The sequence below is a fragment of the Plutella xylostella genome, chromosome 13, assembly GCF_932276165.1.
Source record: "Plutella xylostella chromosome 13, ilPluXylo3.1, whole genome shotgun sequence".
NCBI classification, from domain to species: Eukaryota; Metazoa; Arthropoda; class Insecta; order Lepidoptera; family Plutellidae; genus Plutella; species Plutella xylostella.
In genome coordinates, this window is record NC_063993.1 from 5,076,370 (window position 1) to 5,099,776 (window position 23,407).

The 23,407-nt window shown below is 36.3% G+C and overlaps 2 protein-coding genes across 2 annotated transcripts; both read right to left on the reverse strand.

The window, feature by feature from the left end:
• Positions 1–1,871: 1,871 nt before the first annotated feature.
• LOC105397989 (proton-coupled amino acid transporter-like protein pathetic) lies at positions 1,872–10,711 on the reverse strand. Its single transcript, XM_011570031.3, has 8 exons — positions 10,275–10,711; positions 9,095–9,245; positions 7,554–7,675; positions 7,207–7,291; positions 4,848–5,095; positions 4,171–4,383; positions 3,035–3,204; positions 1,872–2,665 (listed from the first exon to the last, which is right to left on the reverse strand). Exons 1-8 carry the CDS (start codon positions 10,358–10,360, stop codon positions 2,415–2,417), a joined length of 1,326 nt encoding a protein of 441 aa, XP_011568333.3. The 5' UTR covers positions 10,361–10,711; the 3' UTR covers positions 1,872–2,414.
• A 4,834-nt stretch (positions 10,712–15,545) lies between these two features.
• On the reverse strand, positions 15,546–22,505 carry LOC105397990 (protein yellow). The gene is made up of 4 exons (XM_011570032.3): positions 22,372–22,505; positions 21,798–22,032; positions 17,146–17,334; positions 15,546–16,877 (listed from the first exon to the last, which is right to left on the reverse strand). The coding sequence occupies exons 2-4, from the start codon at positions 22,021–22,023 to the stop codon at positions 15,679–15,681; spliced, it is 1,614 nt and encodes a 537-aa protein (XP_011568334.3). The 5' UTR covers positions 22,024–22,032; positions 22,372–22,505; the 3' UTR covers positions 15,546–15,678.
• Between the last annotated feature and the right edge of the window lie 902 nt (positions 22,506–23,407).

A 23,407-nucleotide genomic window follows, 5' to 3' on the forward strand; every position in this document is an offset into this window, starting at 1 on the left:
TGCGTTTTGCATTTCGTTGCCGTTTACCTGCATGTGAAGTGCAAGTTTACGCACCGTTCGAGCAGTGGCGAGTAAACGCGAATGTGTGCGGCCCTTTGTGTACTTATCACTTCCATGAGCGAGGGAGAGTCGCCACGTCGGTATACGCGCAGCAGTAGCTCATATAAACTTGCGTCGATTTTCACTGCTCGAAAGAAAAACATACACTAAGCCTGTTAACTCTCACCAATCGCGTCGATCATCAGATTCACGAGCATAGTCAATTTATTCAAAAAATATATTGAGTAAGTTGGTATATAATTCAAATAATTTCTATTTATCAACTTCATACTGAATTAAACAACGTCAATTATAAAATGAAAGCACTGGCGAGAAATTAAAAAGTTCCATTGACATATCACATGGCAATAACACTTGTTGTACAGTGCCACAAACTTATCTGTTCCGGTGAGAGCTCACGTAAATGTCTAATATTTCTTCATTCATTAAGATGTTAAGTTTTCCCGTAATGGTAATTTACCCTTGCGCTTTTAATAAACCCATACTCTATATCAATATATAATTTATTAGTAAATAATGAGATATGGACCAATTTAGTTCACTGTCACCGGAACAGATAAGTTTGTCGCACTATAGCTTCTTGATTTTATTACTACTGATATTATATTCTGTAGAATAGATTATCTTTAGCTATTAATAACAGACAAATAATGGTTAAAAATTATAAAACAACTGAAATGACAAATGCAAACGTTAACTTTCGACTGGGATTGTTTTAGTACCATTTCATTGGTTTCGAAATAGGAAGAAAATTGTTCTATCTGAAAACTTCCTTAGAAATTGGTATGAATAAATCGAATTGAGTGTTTTCTTAATTTCAGCTTTATTCCTTGCTTTGTTTATCTAAGAGTCCTTGACATAGACCATGCAGGAATTTAATTTTAGTTACGTGACCAATTTACTTACCATTATCTATGTACACGTGTTAAGGCTATAGTACTAGTGTAGTGAATTACATTTAGGTATATACTTACAATATTGTACTTCACTGTACCTACTATCCTTATTCACAATTTTAATTTATTCGCCAAGTAGTCATTGACCTTTTAAATAACAGACAGGCATCAGACATATTGGCTTTTATTTATTATTTAGTCGCAGTGCTTTTGTTTATGTACTTAGTAGAATATTAATAGAATGATAGTAGAATGTACTGGCATTATGAATTCTAGAGTTTCAGAATAAAATCTGTTATAAGAAAGTGAAACTAAATTTTAAGCCATAATAGATGTTCTTAAGTTTTTACTCTATAATAGTTAAGACAATAACTCGATGACTCTAGAAATAATCAATAACTATAAGTAGGTACAAAAGATTACTACATTAAGTCAATACATTATATAGTAGGTATAATACAATTAATAATGTTTACAGGGTGTTGCAAAAATGCTAAGTCGAAAAAGGAGAAGACTCGGGGGTCAATAAGATAAATTTTCGTTTGACACAATTTGGAAAAACGTAATAATTTTTCGGCTTTTCCATATAAAACTAAAATTTCATAATAACTTTTTACAGAGGCATTTAAAAAAAAATCATTACCTATTGTAGAACAAAGATGTTCAGATTGACCCCCCTGAGTTACTCCCTATCAGCTTAGTTATACCACTTTTGCAACATCCTGTATATGTGAAGATAATGCACATTACCAGCACAAGTGTGTATCAAGGCTTAATAGGATCAATAGTTAACAAGTAAATAATTATAAATATAATCTATCTCTTTTCGCAATACACCACTCGAGAAATCATGGTCGGTGGTAGATTGGCATCTTCAGAAATTAAACCCAGGAGCAGATTACATTAAAACTTAGGTACAAGTGTTTTATTTATTAATTAAGGATTATGTTATTAACACACGTGTTTATTTAAGTGTTTTTAGTACTGTAAATACAACAAGAGAGAGAAGAACAGATAAGTAGGTATTAGTGATAGCTTGTTCAACATTATTTATCTAGTAACAAATTAACAATAAATAAATAGCAAAGTACTCATGGCTATAATCCTCTACGAGTGACTCGGCGGCGCTCAATGTAACACGTGTTTTGTTACTAGGACTTATTGTAAGAATTTAATTTGTTATTAAAGTAGGCATATCATATTATACGAGACCGAGGAATAATTAGGTATGTCTCTGTGATTGAATCCTGGACCTCTGACATAATCATGGGAATAATAATCATGAACTGTGGCGTGGTGGCACAAAATTATGTACCTACACCTACGTACATAGCATAATAGAAAATAGAATAGAATAGACTGCAAAGCAAAACATTCATCAAGGATTACAGCCGTCAGCATACATTGCTTTAACAAAAATGCTAAACTAGAAATAAATAACTCTAAAAACCCAGTACATCAAACAGTGGGGCTGTTAGTGATCTCAATCATGTCCATGATAGCGACCGTGCACCCAGACACGAGAGCTCCGGCTCCTATGAGGAAGATGACGAGGTTCTTCCACAGGACCCAGTTGTAGCGGCCGAGGTCGTCCCACCGGAACACGGTCTCGATGGCGCTCGGGATCAGCAGACCCAGGATCGAGTAGAAGAAGGCTCCGACGAAGTTGATGATCTGCTCCAACATGGGCAGAGCTATGCCGATGCCCACTGAAATGTTTAGAATAGGTACTGTTTATTCGCACCAAAAGGAAATAATACTAAAACAAAACAGGACAGAAAGCCTTGTTGCTTTTAGCAAATTCTACCAGACAGCCTTTGATGTTTAAATGATGTATGATGATTTTGTGCATGCATATTATTGTAAGCTTTTGTTTTGTGTCTGTATGGAATCGTTAAATATTATAAAGTCGGTACCGGTAGTATTGTGTTTTCATGCTAAAAATATGTAACGAGTATACCTATTGTTATTATACGTGATGGATTTCGTAGATTTTTTTAAATAAAATAGTCACATTTAGTACAATACAAATGACAGATGTGTCTGAAACCGCCAAGGCAAATGAACAAAGATATTACCACAAATGCAGACTCCGACACTTCTGGATATGATCTGTGTGGTGTTCTTGTAGCGTTCGCTAATGTGGGGATCCGTGTATTTGTTGAAGATATCGATGACGACGAAGAACTGCAGAGGATACGTCAAGAATATCGACAAAGATATGAACACTTTCGCGCAGATTGCTGGCCTGAAAAAAAGGGAATGATTACGTAAATTTTGTTTTATCTTTTTGTTCGAAGCTCTTTTACTCTTCGAGTTAATAAGTCTGGAGTATGTAGATAATTTAAATAGGTAACTAATCTTTCTTAAAACTTTGTATCTATTTTGCCGTTACAATATCAGATTGTTGAAAAGGTCGTACTTATAGTAACACAAAAATTTATCCGAGTGACCATCTGGGTCGCCTCTTTACAATATATGGACTATTATGGACCTACATACTATACATATAAAAGGAAGTATCCTTTTAACACGCCTAATTTTACTGAACTAGGATATTTCTACCTATGTTCATCAATTACCTCCTATCTTAGAAACCAGTTATCAGAATTCTTATTACAACGTTTACGAATGTTTCCGTCTAGCTGTAAAGATTAAAAGTAAGTAGGTAAAAGTGATTATCTCAATGCAGATGTGCCTTGAAATTGAGGCTCGTCATAAACAACGGCATTCTTAAACCTGATCCTAGATTAAGTGCAAATAGTTTTTTGTAATCTTGTTATTAGTATACTTAATAAAAAATCTTGCCTTGCTCTAATTATTTACGGGGTGGATTGCTGCACTGGTTTTGGTTATAGTGTACCTATTCCTTTTCCGAAGCAGCTTATAAAATCCATAAAATCAACGTTCCGAGCGACCAATGAAGGGTTTGCTATCTTCGCAACAAATAGACTATCATCAGAACCCATCACGTACCCCCTGCTAACGCACGGGTGTCCTTCCAGGAAAAGGTTTTAGGCCTCATCCACTACGCTGGCCTAGTGTGGATTGGTGGACCCCAACACAAGGAAGCTTGTGCTGAGAGAGATGTCGGGTAAAGTGGTCAAGCGGCGGCTATCAACGTCACGCAAGCCACAGAATACATAACGCTTACCAATCATTCATAGGCATTTTAACGTTCGTACTTGTAATCTACAGAACAGATTATGCTTACCAATCATCCATAGGCAGATTCAAAGTGATAGAACCTCTCAGCACATCTCCGAAGCGGAAGTACCCGAAGAGTCCCAGAGTACTGTAGAGAAAGGCGATGATGGTCATAGACACCACCAGCACGCTGGGGCAGCCCAGGAAGTGCTGCGGCTTCTTCATGGTGTTCTCCACCGGCATCACCACGCCGATGCCTTCCATTGCGAAGATCACCGTCCTGACGGGGAGAGATAGGGTCAATAAGGTGTTCAGTAGGGTTGCCTTCACCAAATATTAGCAATTTTCAGTCCATAAGCAGCGTCGTTCGCCTGTGAAATCTTATGTAACTATTATGGGTCTGGCTGATTTTTGATAGAAGAAAGGTGTTTATGGATTGTCCATTGCTAATATTGTGTCGGTGGTGGCGCACCACCACCGACACGCCTCGCCATCGCCTTCCTACCGTAGTAGCAGTTCTTTAAAGCCATATTGTTCTTTATTTCCATAAGGTCGTGATATCCAGAAGCTGATACGGCGTAGTATCGTAAAATGTACCGGTGTTAGTCGCTTAAATTTGAAGTTCATCGAAGCAATAATTAAAAGACTTTGGTAAAACAATTATGGCACAATCGACCTCCATAAACTATAGGTTAGAGGAAAACAATGAAATCATCAAGTTATACTCATTGTTCGAATACTCACGATAGAAAAGCTGGAAACCTCGCAGGGTCGCTCACTATCCGTTTATCAGCATAAGATATCTCTCCTCCTCCAAATATGTAGTAAAGGCAAATTAGAAATGTGCCCACCAGGAGAAAATTTGCCGTTAGAGAGAGAGGGGCCAGCCATTTCAAATGTCGAATTTGCGTCATGAACATCAGTGGCACCATTATAATTAAGCAGTAGTATTCAACAGCAAGTATGTAGTTCGGAAAGAATTTGTCGATTACCTGAAATTATTCAATAAGTATGCTGTAATTACCTTATAAAAATATTTAATCATAGGTACTCACATAGTGTATTGGTACCTACATTTTAACGTACTTATCTACAATCTATGTACAGCTAGGAAAAGAGGATCAGCGAATACAGGACGTATTCAAAGTTATTATACCACTTTTGGATCATTCTGTATAAGATATTTGGATACCTTTTGGAACATTCTGTATACACTTACGGTCTTATTCATAAAAAAACCTTAAAGTAGGTTTACTGAGCTCAGTAGCTACGGAACACTTTAAGCCTATTTGAGGTTTCATAAAAATCTCTATTCATAATCGTTCCGTAAGCCTTCAATAACTATAGTGCATAGAGAAAAAATAAACAATTGTGTAAAGAGTGCCATCTGGAGGAGTTTTTTGTCATACTCTATACGTCATACTGAGCCTACAACGCCATCTCTTTATATTGCTCAACCTCATTGTACATACATACAGGGTGCCCTGTTGGGACACCCTGTATATATAGATATTGTTATCACAAGTTAATAGCCGGATCTCCACCAAACGATCCAATGCGATCCGATCGCCCGATCCAAGAAGTTTAGTATGTAAGATTCCTTGGATCGCGCGATCGGATCGCGTTGGATCGTCTGGTATCTAAGACATATTTGCGTTGACGTAGTTACACCACACAACAGTTATTACATTTATCAGCTAAATTTAAGTTCAATCTATTTATGTACCTACCTACATGCAACAATAAATAAAAAACAAATTATTATATAATTCTTTATTACCTCGCATATAACAATGTTTCAGTTCAGTTTTGTTCATGTCACTTGTAAAATAATATAATAATATGCGAGTGGGTGTGTGTATTCCTTTCACCATGAAAACCAATTCATGTTTTGCTAGTTTATGTTTCCCAAGAGAAGCAAATCTTGTCACTTGTGGTGATAAAGTCATTTCGTCCAATAGTGCATCATTTATCCTCGCGAGGCAAATCCTTGACGACATTTATCAGTTTGGTACACATAGTATTTTAATCTTCAGCGGATATGAAGATGTCGATCGCTCTTTGCCAGTGCCGCCATTTCAGCTCGGTTCCCGTGGAACCACATGGAACCTGGATCCATATGGAATCTGTCAGGTCACAAGAATTTCATAAAAACACTTTTTGCGGATAAAGATGCTTTTTCTTGACACACCATGTTTATTTTTATTTGTAGGTATATAAAATTTATAAATAACGATATACCGAGAGTATAGGCTTTTATTACAAAAATGTTATTTGCGAGGAGTTTGCGAGACATTGTAAGACAACTGAACTGACACTGACACGCAATTTCTTCATAAAAGCCATAGATCATGACAATGTTAACATTCAAATACTACTTATCTATGTGTCTTGTTATTGTTCTATGGTCTTGTTGATAACGCCATCTTACATCTTTTTTGGTAGTAAGAGTAATAAAAAGAGATGGCACTACCTTCTACTAAAAGTTCATCCATTAAGGCACTGACTCCCCCCTGCTATAGTGATGCTAATAGATTTCACAGACCAAACATTTTGACATTTACCCTATTAAATTGCCGGTCTGACGAAACCATAAACAAAAATAGCGAAAACTTTCATTCATTTATCAATCTCTATTATCTATGTTAGCCACGGCGCGGCTATTAAAAAAGTTTACGTTGGCTTAAAGGCGCAGTGGCCAAGCCAAAACCCACAAAAAAAATAATTAAATTTTTACGTTACCATGGCAACTTATTTTCAGCAAATATTAACTCACAACAAATGTCAAATCGTCAATAAAGCAGAACAGCTGTTGACCGGCCGCCATGTTTTTGTACAAGAGGAGGTTTACGGAAGGTGTATAGTAGGGTCCAGCCAACTTTAGCATATCAAGGTTTTACGAATCAGTTGGAGAGTTCTTTAGCGCTATTGATCGTTTATGAATAAAGTTTTTTTGACATTTGCTTATAGCAGGCCTATAGGTCTCCCGTAACTTTTTATGAATAAGACCGTTAAGATATAGGAATACGTCACACTTATTCATTTTCCTTAATTAGTTTTATCTTAATTCTAAAGCAAATTAATAAGAATGTTTTGAGCAAACCTGCTTAATTGAATCCGAGATAAGAATGGTGTACACACAGCACACTCCCACATATGTAAAGAACATAGCAAATTCGGCGAAAACCCTGGAAATATTAAACTTATTGGTAACCAGAACTAAATAATTATTATGAAAATAGGTATAATAATAATACTAATTAGCGTTAAGTATTACATATTCTATATTTGTCATACATTTTTAATTTCACAAAATATACATACAAACACTGTAGTATAAATACACCAAGGTTAAGACATAACATTTTAATATTGATGACAAATGATGGCGAATACACATGGTTTTACCAACTTAATTTATAATAGTTACATTTAGCTTAAAACACTTACTTGGCCGTAGTGCCAAATTTTCTGGCCCATTTTGGTCCATTATCAAACGCAGCTCGGCAGGTCTCAGCGTAGTCCAATAATGGCTTTCTCTCCTTTTTGCAGCAAGCTCTTGACACTGATACCTGAACCACAGAAAAAGGTTATGAGATGAATGAGCGCAGTTAATAACAGCAGTTAAATAAAATGCAGAGGCAGCATGAAGTAGTATAGTATAGTTGAAGGCAACATTGTGAAATTCGTGAAGAAACGTGCATATCGAGATTCTGGATGCGCCCAAAACTGCGATTTACACAGGATGTTACAAATGTGTTATACTAAGTTAAAAGGGGGTAACTCAGGGGGTAATTTCGAACCGCTTTTGTTTTACAGCTTTGTAGGGTGACCCCGTGAGAAACTCCATGTCGGCTTAATATACTTTGCAACATCCTATAATTATAACTATTTATATAACCAATCACATCAGAGTTCAGGGGGTATTCATCTGTCTGAAATCATGAAACATAATTATGAAGACTATAATGTTTCCTTTCATATAATACGGCTTACAGCTTGCTTTTCCAGCGCAAATAAATCATAAAACATACCTGAATAATGTTTGAAAACGTAGTCTAGAGATCATAGAAGAACGGAATTTTTTCAAAGGAAAAAACCTGAACTAAGCCTTATTAAGTAAGTAGTGTCTTTCTGTAAACTGAAAAGAGCGTGCCATCTGTGACTAGGTAGGTACAGTAAACAAAAGAGATAAGTATACTCCCCAGCACAGAATTGAAGAATGGCTAATAAATATAGCTTGTGTGAATATATCGATTAGATATTAATACAACTCTGACTATTGAGAACAAATTTGCGCTGAGGAGGCACAGTTATCTTTTCGGCTGACTGTACACAGTTGCGATAATAGTGTTATAATTATTGTCGTACCTAGACATATTGACTAAAAATAAAATTCTTATAGACTCACGATGCCTTCACGTGCTACATATTAAAATTCAATGACTTTGTCAATTATAAATAAATAAGCTGGATAAAGCCAGATACCTACTTTCGGCATTCATTATTTAAATTTGTTGCCGAAGAGTATGTCGTACCATGTCAGTACCAAAAATTAAAACAAAACAAAAGTTGCCTTAATCGGTTGAATTTCATGACACCATATACAAATATATTGTGCCTAGCGCGATATCGCGACGACGTAAAAGGTTAGGCCTGGGTCTCCTATTTACGCCGTAGATCGCGTCCAGCGTCACGCCGTAGGCCGCGTCACAGTGCTCATTATGTCTACGCGCCAACGTCGGCGTGTGAGGGAGACCGCATCAGTACATTTCTATAGTGAGCATCGTGACGCGGCCTACGGCGTGACGCTGGACGCGATCTACGGCGTAAATAGGAGACCCGGGCCTTAATAAACTTTTTTGACGTTGGGTTGGCACTTGTTTCTACTGTAATGTTAGGTTTTTCAGACTTCATCTGTACCTATAATCCAAGGACTTTGTGTTCTATATACAAAGTCCTTGCTCTAATCATATAATGACAGATCATACCAAGATGTGCACGCAGTGTCCACAGATGAATCCGATGATGAGAGTGCCGACGATGCCGACGCCCCAGCCCGCGTTCGCGAACGCTAGCGGCACGGCCAGCAACCCTGACCCCAGAGAGGCTTTTATCAAGTTGGCCGTTGATCTGATGTCTCTGTAACAATGCATGACGTTTATGTTAACAAAGACATGGATAAACAATTTTAATATCCTGTTCTCGCGCCGCTCATTCATGATAAAAAAAATATCTCGGTCTTGTGCCTTGTGCAAAAAATGAACTTATACACTCACAAACAATAAAAAAGTTCCATCCACAAAATGGCCCAAATTTTAAAAAATATTAGTAAAAAATTTGAACACAATATTAACGTTACTTGGTATAATATATCTATTCATAAAGAAGTCATGCTGCCGCGACAGAACCTTCAGTCATGTGATAATGTTAGACCCATGGCTATTATTTTGAATCATTCACTTCCTGTAATTTACAATGAAGTTATCTAATGTGTTTACCTACTTAAACATTATGTTTACTGCAAAATATGGAACGTTCTATATTATTTACCTTATTGCTAAGAGTTTTTCATGGGAATTTTTATGTTTATCTCTCATTCGGGGGTCTTGTTATTATTTCTTGGTTAATTGCCTTCTTAACGTATGTTTGCACTATTTATTTGTGGGTTTTCCGCAGTATTCATTGCTTAACCCGTTAATTAAGGCACCGTTAACATTAAAACTTTACTTTAAGTACTTATTTTTTATTTCAACGAATGTAGATGAGTTGAGAGAGAGAGACATTATTATCATCCGTGTGTGTTAGCTAATTTGAACATAAGAGGCGCTTACGTTTCAAAAACTTCTTCATTCATATTCATCATCCATCATAGACCTCTCGTGGGATTGCATAGAGCTCAGTGCCAAAATATATGAAAAAGAGTTGTTTTGAAATTGATATAGATGAGATTCAGCCCGTTTTAACCCTAATGCGAATTTATATGAGCCATGTGAAGAAATCATAACAAGTAACATCTTTGGAGGTTCCATCTTTTCTATGGCTGATGAAGATATCGTATTCTAGTAATTAGTAAGAAGGTATATTTCCAGAAAACCGCATTTGTTGACGCAAGGATCCGTATAACGTTCATAGTACCTATTGGGGTGTAAATTGAATTTCGGTACTTACGAGTTAGGTTTGGCTACTTGTCGGTGCTCCAGGGGGTCGTAATCATCCTCCTTCCCATTGGCCACGGACTTCATATCCACATTCATTTTACAAAACCAGTTCTTCACAACTAAATCACAAATAGTTTCATCAACAACGAACCCAACCGGGGACCATTCCGTATAACTACACCATACGAAGTAGAGGTTTGATCAGTGGGAACAAAATTATGTTTTGTATTTATCCAATACACTGAAAACATACAGAGTGATACACTTTTTGAGGGTAGGGTAATTTAATAAAAGTGTGTTTTGTTATCTCACTCGAAGCAATATGCCACAGCGTCGGCCGCGATAACTCTGAGCGTTATGTTTACAGCCTGACAAATGTGCCTCTATTTGTTCAAATGATTCTTGATAAAATAATTGCAAAACACTCGCGGAGAACAACTCGTGTGGTGCCGAGATTACCTACCTACTGCAGTGAGAATTCACGAAAATATCACTGTATTCTACTTATGAAATTAAATGAGGCGGAACGTAACTAATTTAAAAATAAATAAATCATAAGTGACACCAGACCTAACGACAAAAAAACTTTAGTAAGTATTTTGAACATAATCCTACTAATGTAATACTATGTATGATTAGATTATTACACATAAACTACTTAACGAATTTTAATAAAGTTTGGTAGATATGTAAGCGAAACATTGGAAATTGGAAGGTGTCACGAAAGAAGCTACCCCGAGTGACGTGAACTGTAGGTACTTTATTATACGTGCGGCTCACACTGGGCAGTAAGCGATCGACTTTATTCTAACTAGTTAGGCCTTAACCCTAGATTAGATCCACCCTGTTTCGTGTTGGTTACCGACACTTCAAGAAAAAGATCCCGGAATTCACACGGGAAATCTTTATAAGACACAGTGGAGTTCACGCGGACAACAACTATATATTATAAATATAATACTAATAACTAACTATATACTATTGGTCCATAATTTATGATACATATAGCAAAGAATTTAGATTTGTAACTATAATACAGACTGATTACCATATAGACAATACTGCAGAAAACTGGACACTGAATTCTTCAGGCATGCCATGGTAAAATCTAAACTCTCGGTTTTTTTAAAAGACTGCATGATGGACGTAACATCGACGTCGAAGCTGAAGCGGCAGTGGTCCGACCATTCTGAAGAAAGGATACCCTTGAGGTTTGAGTAGAGGCCAGGAACCAGTTCCTTACAACCAGAGGAATAACCATCGCTTTTCTGCTGTGAAGCAGTTGTCAGACATGCCAGTTCTGATATGCAATGAAAGAAAGAAAGAAACCATCACAGTGAAATGAAAACATCCTTGACGAACCCCTTTTCTTTCCGAATGGGGAGTAGTTTTTAGCTGACTTTCGTCTTAGATTTATGAACTGCTTTTGCATTTTTGATTGCTATGTCTGGTGGTGGTACGGTATAAGATGAACTAGCGATGCATGCTGTCGAGCACGCGACCCACGTCCTTACACAGGCGGTAGTGCAGGGACGAGGAAGGTCAAGGTATTGTGGCGTACCGCCCAGTAATGGATGATTTATTATAATCAGCTCATAATCCTCCTCTGTTGAACATAGGAGCTCCGCTTTAATACAATTTGATAATTTTTGTATGAAAGATATGATGACAATTAAAAAAAACATTATTGGCTTACACAAATATGCTGCTACTGCAGCATATTTGCTACCCCAAATGGGTAGTCAAAGGTGTTTTCCAAATTTTCAGAGATGCGGTTGTCATAGTATACGAGTAAGCCATTCGGTTTTCAAGGCAGCATCACCTTTATTATACGGATAGAAATAATTTGTTTCTGACACCTCTCGCTTATGACACCTATCCTGAGAACATGATAATAATCTGAACAAGAATATTTTTCTTCAACAATAATCCTTGCTGAATACTTAGTAGCTTTCCGCCTCACATGAAAAAATTGCAAATTATTCTTCAAACTTAGAAATATTAAAAATTAACTAGATTTTTATGTAAAGTCCTCATGCTAATCTGTTGCAGATAATAATTAACATTTGAGTTAAAAAGGAAACAGCTAAAGACGTTCACTAAAGACGTAATACATAGTTGACCAAATAATTGGCGCTGCCGGTATGTCTTCACACAATGCAATAGATGTCCGCATGATAATGAGACTCACTAGAGTTATTATTTATTTATTTATTTATTTAAACACTTTATTGTATGTATACACAAATTACACAGTTTAAAGTAAAAGTTAACAAGTACAAGAAAGAACAATACAAGTATATATATACAAAGGCGGACTTATCGCCTAAACGCGATTTCTTCCAGTCAACCTTTATGGTGTGGAAATAAAAGTAAGCCTATAACTCTTAAAATTAAATAAAACTACCGTATACACAGAGACAATCAAGTGTAACCTAATCCAAATTTAAATAAACATATCTAACTATAACCTAACATATTAAGTTCTAAGCTAAAAATAAATAAATATAAATAACTATTATGTACCTACATATATTAACTTTCATATTTTATATTAATATAAATAGTAGTATACATATATAAATATACTATTACATATATAAATAAATAAATAGATAAATAAAATAGAATAAAACAATTACCATCCCAAGGTCTTATAATAATGTAATTTAAGACTATTTTTAAATACATTAAGTGATGACGATAGCCGTACTTCCACTGGTAGCGAGTTCCACAGATTCACAGCTTTGACAGCAAAGGAGCCACTATAGGCCGCACTGGTATGTTGCGGTACACTCAGCATTACTCAGAGTTACTAAGTCATTGCCTGCGTTTTCTATAAAAAAAATGTTATTCGAAGTTGAGTTTGTGTGCAGGATTTAGGGTGGCTTGCACAGCAAAGTTTATGAAAATTTAATTGTTTGTCAAGTATTAAAAGATTTAATTTTGATTATCCTTCTTGTGCAAGCCACCATTAATTCAGGTAAGTATTTGTATAGTGCGACAAACTTATGTGTTCCGGTGACAGTTAACGAAATTGGTCAATATCTAATTATTTACTAATGAATTATATATTGATATAGATTAAATGGGTTTATTAAAACCGCAAGGGTAAATTACTATTACGGGAAAACTTAATATCTTAAAGAATGAAGAAATATTAGACATTTACGTGAGCTCTCACCGGAACAGATAAGTTTGTGGCACTGTAGTGTTGGTTGACAAGTTGACATGGTCAAAATTGTCATGGAGCGAGAAAAATTAAAAACAGTGCAGATAAATCACTAAATTACTTCTACCTACATGGAAAATGGCTAGCTTAATGTCGTCGTCGTTTGCAATATTGAAGTACATTTAAAAAACTGCCCATCAGAAATACTACTAACTTAAGGGTAGCAATAAAACGAGTGACTGTAAATTACAGTTCTAAGTGTCAAAATTAATTAATTTGGGTTATAGAATTACTAAGTGAGCGACTGACTGCGAGTGACGAGAAATCAACAGAACAGCAACTTACAAACATTAATTTGAGTTACTTAAAATACAAAATGAGCAGCTTCATAATATTTGAGCGACCTAATATATTTTGTTTGTGAGTCAACGTTACGTCCTGCATTTTTTTCAATATTTGGCAAATGTATTTTTTATACTGAGCGGCAATTTATCTTAAATGAAGTGCTTCGAATACAAAAACCACTTTGAAAAATACACTAATGAGTAGAGTATAATGAGCTCACATTTAAAAAATAAAAATAATATGAAATAACTATTTAAAGAAACACTATTCTATTAGTTGAGAAATTTTATTATTGAAATATAAGAGTAATTAAATAAAACAATGTACTCCGTAAAAATAAAGTAATATGCATGCATTTATTTCAATCAAATGAACAAAAAATAAAATTAGACGCGTCAGTCAACTAAAAAAAAACTTCTTATTAATACTAAGAAACATTGATAGGTATGAGTAGCCCTACTACTCATCGTCACTGGTAAATAAGTGCGGGCTTGGACTTAGTGGGCCGGCCTCGTTTTCTTTTTGTCCTATGGGTATCATTTTTGCTCCCAGTGGTGGTGTTGTTAGTTTGAGCCGAATTGCTAGCCCCAAAACGTGTTTGCATACATATCTTTTGAAAAATTCTGTAGTTTTCATTAAAAAAGCGTATCAAAATAAAAAAAACATAAGCCCTCAAATAGAATATCAGTAACCAATAATCATTAATAAAGCAGCATACAAAACTTTGCTCAAAGTGAACTTTTTAGTAGTTCGCTAAGTATAACCTCACTTAGAAAAATCGAATCTATCTTAATATTGAAGTTGCCCTCTCTGTATTTCCAGTCGCTCACTTAGTAATTAAGTCGCTCGGATAAAATTTTAATATCTGAAATGGATTTATCACAATCCACTTTTTGTAAGCTCGTTCTGGATTTTATTATAAATCAATATTCGTCGTCAGTTTAGTTAATTTTTCGCTTACTCATATTCATACCGCTCAAGTTATTAAAACAGTATGTCATCATCAGTCGCAAAGTTTTTTTTTGTTCGCTCGTTTTATAATTTCCCCTAACTTAATACGTAAATATTGTAGTCAAATTTTAATTAAATGTTTTACTAAATTATATTCTACATATGTGGTGTCCGCATTTTGTAAGTGGAACTTTATCATAACTCGCAAGTGAAATAGAGGAAACAATACACATTATAAATTGTGAAATCATGGAATGATATTAAACAATTTTATTAGTAGCACCTTCAATCTCTGCCTTGAAGAAGTACTTAGTATACCGGTAGAAATAAAACATCAATTGTACCTATAAAAGTAAAAATGAATGTATATTTGCATAATACGCTAGAACAATAAAATAGTAAAGTACAAAAGGTAAAAAAGTATATTAAGAGTTCCATCATGTAATGGTGAATTGTTATTACAATATTTGTCCTTGAGTATAGGACGCTTGAGTATTCATCATACAATGGTAATTTAATAAAAGTACTGTGAAATGGAACACTACATACATTCTAATATAATTTACAAAAAATACATTCTAGAAGTAAACATACCGACGTTATTATTACGTGCAGAAACATACACAACAATCACACGAATTAAGATAATAGGTACAATGAGAATAAAGTTGCACAAATAAAAAATTACATTAATAGCCTCATACGCATTTCTATACATTAATCTAATTAACAAGCTAGCAGGTACCTAGTGCTTGCATTTAATAAAGCCAATATCTAATGCGATAAACATCATTCACTCCTAATTCAGCACTTGCAATCACTCACGCGCACGTGCATACTCGTAAAACATCAGCAGATACATCTAGATACACGATAGCATAACTATTGTACTACTAACGTTTTGTCACAAACATCCAACACAATATTACACACACATATTTCCTCATCATGATTCATATACCTCGTAGTTTCCTCTCAACCACCAAGGCTTTTGGTTTCGGTTCGGTGATGCTGCGTTTTGTTGCCCCTGGCTGTAAGATCCAGGGTTGCTCTGAATAGACTGAAGGTTTTGCTGAGCTTTGGGAAGACGTCCTGTTATGTAGGGTACGCTCGGCTGTTTCGGGACATTGATGTAAGCCTCTACTTTAGGAGCGAAGTTGTCAGTGATTAGCGGAAGGTAAGTCTGTGGCTTTTGACCTTGAGATGGCACGATAACGTACTGAGGCACTTCGTATTGCTTTGGTGAGCCTGGTGCCAGACCAAACTGCGAGTTCGGTGACCCGAGTTGGGGGAAGCGGGGGAGGGCAGGCAGGGCCGGGGCTTGCGGGGCCTGGTAGGGCTTCAGCGCCTGTGACGGCTCGCACACTGTTCCTTGCAGTAGCACACTCAGAGGTGCAGTGTATATTCTGAAGTTGATGTCACTGTAGTCCAGGTTTGCTTCTAAGAACACCGGCATTCTGTCCGACAAAACCCATACGTTCTCATCATCATCAATCTTGACATCACTGGGGAAGACCAAGCCAACGTCATCCTTGTCAACTACAGCGGTGTTTTCCGGTTTCAGGGGTTTGTTTATATTCCAGCAGCCAATTCCGTTCTGGTCGATTAAGCTGTATAGTTGGACTCCGTTCTCTCCGACCACCTTGGCAGTGGTGTGGGTGTCGGGGCCGCGGTTGCCAACTACTCTGAAGTCTTTGTAGTTTCCTTTGGTCTTGGTTTCGTTTCTCAGGACGCTGGTTGAGACAGCAAACTCTGTATGGCTAGTGAGCGGACTGAAGTACAGAGTGCGGAAGCCGTCGCTGCCTGCTGGTGACGCGGAGATTCCGAATATGCCCTCCACTCCCCAGTCGAAGGTCAGACCGGCGATGTTGAATTCACCAACAAGAGGATCAGGCATGAAGAAGTTGTGAGTGAACCGCCAAGATTTGTTCTGCTCCCAGGAGTAGGCGATGAGTCCATATCCAAGTTCGTCGGAAAAGTATGCGAAGGTGTCTTCACAGCTTTTGCCTTCATCGAGAGCAATGTTAGCGATAAAAGTGGTGGGGACGATGTCTTCAGGGCGGAAGACGTATCTCCGGAGACGACGGTCAGTTTTAAGATCATAGACGTTAAGGGCGTAAGGACAGGGGTTAGTAACATTGGGATCTGAAACAAACAAAACATTTATTTTATAAAAAAAACCAATTAGCCTTGTAATAATGAAAGTGCCTAATCTACGAATTTACGAGGCAGATATGATAATTATTTAAGTCCCAACTTAATAAGAAGTGAGCCTATCTATTGCTCGATTCGCTTCGTAATTCTATTGTCGTATTACAAACAGTAAAATTGAAAACATTTCGGCATTAAAATAATTTATAAACTATGAAAGTATATTATTTTAGCAAATAAACTGTCCAGAATTGATACTAACCATAACCATAAGTGCCAACATCCAACACCCAGAGACGGTCGCATTTGTCGGCCTTGATTCTGTAGACGGTGTTCAGTCCATTCTGACAGTTGCCGAGTTCATTGCCCTCCCAGCTGGGGTAGGGGATCAACTTGGGGGATGGCTCGTACGGAGCATCGAGAGGGATGTAGTTCAATGTAGCCGGGATACCTGGAATAGATAAAAAAAACTGGTTTAGCAACACTTTCAAATTAATTTTAGTTAAGGAGAACCTAGACTTGAGAATATAGAGATTAAATTAAACATAACGTTCAACTGTTTAGAGGGTGGTTTGGTGGTTCACCATTATTTGAAGCATATCATAGCATACAAATGTGTATCAGATAGTGGCACATTATGTTACATGAAATTATATCAGTTCCCGATATGAGAGTACATTATCGTCTATACTTAGAGTACAGCCACGCGACTGGTTGCACATGATGGCATATATTTGCCACACGCGAGCATTGCAATGGCTAATTTACCGTAATCCAGATAATATTTTCTATTATGCATTTGCCATACCACAGTTTTTACCTGTCGCGTATTACCACATCATGATTCTATGTTGGCTCATGGCTAGCCATATTCAATATGCCTATTAGACGGTGGCAAAATGGGTGTTTAACTTGTCAGAGCCAATAAATTCTTACTTATTCAGACAGCTAAAAGCTATGTACACACGGTGGTAAACATATTTTCTACACGCGAACTACAAAATTGCTTAATTTAAAACTTAAACATATACCTAGATACCTAGCTGCAGTAATTGAAATAATATGTTAAAAAAAATTCCTTACGATCTGTATATCCTATCTTTTGTATAGAAACAGCTTAGTGCAACTTTTGCTAATTAATCTGTATCGGTTGCTCTATCATCATCATCAGCAGCCAACGAGCATGTTTTGCTGGGAATAGAGCACTTCCATAGAGCACAAGCGTGTAATGTTTTAGTTCCAACGAACTGGAGAGCTTCTCACGCTATATTACCACATGTTACTTAATTATATTTTCTTTGAAGATTAATTTAATTGACTAATGCAACTTTTCATGCAGCGGCTTTTGTTCATGGTCTCCACTCCAGAGTAAACTCTGCTATCAATTGTTTATCTCTATGAATATTTATTTTATGAACAATAAAATGTGAACAATTAAACGCTCATTACAGTGAACAATACGCTACTCAGTAGCTGCAGGTACAATGCATTGTACACGCTTCATCCATTATCTATTTCATCATGTAATCTCATTATGAAAATTAAAGGCAATTGGAGGGCGTTGTCGATTATACGCGCTGCTGCAGACAAGCAGACAAGTTTGATGAATTGTACGTTTCAGGAGGAATACTCTATACCAACGAAAAACAAACGAACGAGAGCTATCGTGCAAACAACACGTTTAGTACAACGAGATAAGAGTCGTGGCTCACGCAGCAGCGCTCATTCCGTCATTTAGAATGACCCCCCCTGACTCAGTGAATTAGAGATCTTGTTCAAGAGTGAATTGAATAAGCTACTGACATGGGTTGACATGACAAATCATGTGTGTGACTAATACGACACACCGCGCATAAATACAGGCTTTGATCGTATTAGATTTCATTTACATACCTGTTGCACAGGCACGAATTTTATTGCTACGCTGAAATGTATTGAGTAAAATCTTAATTTGATAACCACGTGCTTTCATTCAGTTGGTCCAATGATAATATAGTAATGGATATATCTACTTTTAGAAGGCCGGTGTCATTTAAGTTTGTTATGTCAAAGTAGTATCGAATTAAGGTACCTATTATAAATTGTCAAAGCAATTATGTATTCTACGTACCTTTACATAAATATAATTACTTGTATTGGCATTATGAAAACTGTGGATGCTCGTATAACGGATGATTAAATTTTCAGCGGTTATTCATCAACATCAATCATCGTTTTCGCACCTTATTAAGCATTATTTTATGATCTAAATTAACATTAACTATGTAGGTACGATGTCTGTTTGTTAACGTAGTAGTGTAACTAGAGTTGTGAAACTCTTTGATTTAGTCAACAAATTATTGTAATTAAATGAATATTATAAAACGTATTTATAAAATACATGAAATATTACCTAAAGTTCCTTTGGTGTCTGAGGCCTAAGTATACCCATGAATAAGAAGGCTCATTCAATAAATCAACAGTAACTATTTGACTGTCGGAATTAGTTATCATTACTCAGTGAATGTTGATTGAGAATATAGACGCGGGGTAATTCATATAACCGATCTCGTTTCGACTTTGACCTGAATCTTGGGCGCATTTTTGACCAATAGGTCCGATAGGTACCTAGTCAGGTGCTTACATAAACCGGCAGGTTACACCTACGGGTGGAAAATTCCGCAGTTGACTAGAATTGAGTTGATTCTGTAACTCTAATGGTCGAATTATAATGAGAATCGTCTGTGAATAGTGACACTTTCTATGTGAATCAATATTATATCATAACACTACTAATTGATGCAGAGGATCTCCCTCGCAGTGCAGCGCGGTAATGCTGCGTGATGGGAACCTTTGGGTCGGGTGCGTCCTGGGGCGGGCTATTTGTATAATATCTAATTATGTTTTTCTATGTCTTTTCATTATTATAAATAAAAAAATTGTCCCTTCATATGGTGTCAATAAAAAAATATATTACTTATATTTACTTAAACTACCTACTAAATAGGTATTTGAAAGGCACACAATTATTTTTAGATAAGATCTATGACTTTCGTTAACCAGCTTTTTTAAGTTAAAACGTATTTCGGCACCTAGAATCATGATCATGATATAATTTTCTTTTCCATTTTATATTGTTTTAACTGATGCATTTCTTTTTATTTGAAAAGTTTTATGTGGCTAAGTTAATTGTTGAATCTGAGGCATTTACGTTTATTCACTCAGGAAATACTTAATCTCCGAGTGGGCCGCGGAGTTGCGAACTGGCACGGAACCTCGCACACAAGCCATTTGCATAATGGACTCCTGTGTCTCACTGTACGGTTCAATTCCAAATGAGATGCGGTTTAGGAAATTTTACGATTGCCAGTTTTCTCGAGAGCCCGACAGATTAGCAAATACCGGTGTCAGTCAGATTGACATGGTTATGTGACTCGGCTCACAAACCGGAACAGATCGCGAGACCTCACATTTACCATGCTCGCCATAAGTGGTTATACTGACCGTGAATGGGCCATTATAACACATTGGCCACTCCAATTCGGATATCAATAGGTTAATTAACTAAGTTATTCACTACACACTTGCACAACTTATACTAAACTTACAGTATCGCACTGACACACCCTGTTGGTTCTACTCCTGTTTTATTGAACGCCCATACCAGTTTACAATAAATTGTCCGTAAAAGTACTTTTAGTACTAGTTTACTGTGCAGGTGGTTTATCTTTGTCTACAGTAGCATGTGTAAGCTGGTTATCACTTAATGTTGTTATTGTGTCAGTCATTATGTTACTTCACCGATGGTAACACGCCCAGTAGGAGCCGCGCTGAACCGTGACAAACAAACAAACCCAGTTACTGAAATACACTTTGTACTTAGGTGTGGTTCAACAACCTTACGAACTTACGTATTGACTGTCTGCACCGGATTCACGGTAATAAACCGCTGAAAACTAGCTTTCCGACTGCGAACTAGCGCTTCGATATTACGTAGTTGTGTTGTTGTATCTTCGAGGGCTAGATCTAGGTGCCAAATAGTTTAAAAAAATCCTACGGTAATTTCAATCTAGAACTAAAAGTATTTAAAAAAGGTTTAATCATTTATTGAATTTAATAAATTAATAGGCGTCATTTATAGCGCATATCCCTAGAATCTTTATGGTGTGATTGATATTGATTTTCCCGACTAAGATTGAATTTTCACACATTTCTATGATGCTACCGTTATATAATCCTATTTTAGGCGCTCAAAGGTGTATGTCACGAACTTAGATTTATAGATTAGAATAGAAAACAACAAACTACATAATCATCAATAAAAAACTAAGATAACTTCGATCGTAACAGTTCATATATCATTATGCGTGTAGGTACTTTTACGGGTTCCGTAGGCAGATTGTCTCCCGCCATAGCAAAGTCTTCATCATCCTCCGCAAACCTTTTAAGTATCTAAATGTTATCTTTCAGCGTAAACATACATAATTTCCCACGTATACACAAAACGGGGTCGTTATGTATATGAAACGGGATTTGAATATTTTTATTTTGTTATATATGATACGATCTTACGGAACCTTTAGTATGCGAATGCGAATAACATTTCTTATTTTGATTTAAGTATTTCGAATATGTTACACTGTCGTGATAGAAAATAAAGCTTTTTCTATAGTTATGATTATTTATTGATATTCCATTTTCGGCATTTATATTTTGTATCCATAAGATTGTTCGTGTGGTTTGTTTCAAACAATAAAATCAAAATACTCATAAGAAAGAGAATACAGCTGGAAATACATTCTTCTAAAACTTTTTTCACTGAGCTAAATAAAAGAGATCTCTTTCAGATCACAAAATTCCTCTTTTGTAACCTGTGTAGATTACTAATAAAACCAAGCGTACTTTATTAAAAAAAAAAACAAATAAAAAACTTACCAGCCCGCCACCTAGGGACGCTGACGAACAGCTTGTTCTTCCACCTCTCGATGCCGACAGGGAGGGCGTTTTCCGGGACAAAAGCGCCGGAGTATAGCGCCTGCTGTCTCGAGTATTCATCTGGAAAGTTCCAGTCCAGGGCGTTCCAGGCGTACCGCTCCTGCAGCCGCAGGGACGCGGAGCAGGCGCCCGCCAGACCCAGGAGAAGCACCAGCTTGAAGGCCATAGCTGGGATCTGCAAAAATTTCGCAACTTGTAGTTAGACAACCTCCATGGTCTGCGAAAAATGTTTTTTTTTATGCGCATGGAGTTCTTGGATGGGAATAAGTTGTTATATTTTTTACGTGTTTTTAGTGCAGGTCTTTTGTTAGATTTTTAATGAAAGAATAATGAAATATACAACATCAAAAGTTGTGTATAAACCATTAATAAAACACCATCACCAAGAAATTAATCCTTTCGATGCACAGTAATTAAATCCATGGCACACACAATCCTAAGCCTAATCCACCGTGACCAATAGAAACCCTGGTTTTCGGTGGTCAATGTATCATAGTTTTCTTAGATTACGTACTGTATATTTTGCTGATCACTAGTTAATGATGTGACCGCGCCCGGCCACTGACCGGAGTGAACTACAGTTCGCAGTATCCACCCCTACTATATATAAAACTTAGCACTCTTGCTCTCCTTCCAATATTTTGGTTCCAAAGAAATGAATATAGACCTAAGAAGGTGCAAGAAACTGGTCTTAATATTATAATGCAGAATAGTTTAAATTATGTGTGTCTCAATTTAAATTGCGTCTATGCCTATAGTGTGTTAATTGCTTCTTTATTAATTATGCAATGTTTAGACTGACTAACTGAAAAACTGCCTTAATTGTATATAATTAATATTTTTTATTTTAATTGTACCGATTGTAATTTGGCTTATTCTTTGTTTCACAAATATTCATAATAATGAATGTGTCTATTTAAAATAAGACGAGTAATATTATTAGTAATATCGGGAGCTGTCAGAAATAAAAATTACATCTATGTATAGGCGCTATATATGGATATCCATAAATACATGATAAAGTTATTTTTCCGAGTATGATTAAAAAAAAAAAATAACGTGTATGTAAATTGTTTTACATTACATCGTGTGACCACAAATTTTACCAGCTCGGTGGTTTACCATTAAAAGTATGAGATTTTTGTACTATATTTTTGAATTCATGAGTAGGGATGAAGTAGAGTTTACAGTTATTTTGCGGAATTATTAAGGTAAAAGGAGGTAAAATAAAGAAATGTGAGGACGACTCTGTATAGGAATTAAAAAAATGGCTTTTTGATTAGTTTTCCTTATACAGGATGGATTATTTTGTTACCAGTTCAATGTACCCGGCAACCTGTGTACGAATGGTGGAGGCGTACCCTGGGTCAACGACAGACGCTAACTGAATGGTTAATATTTTCTATAACTTACATTTGCAATGCTTTACTTATTAAGTACTCTAAGTACAGAAACAGAGGATAACCATGCCATAAAATGTTTATTTCGTCTAAAAGCGGACTCCTTTTTGCATTATGCTAATTCTCAAAATTTTATTAGTTTTTAATTGA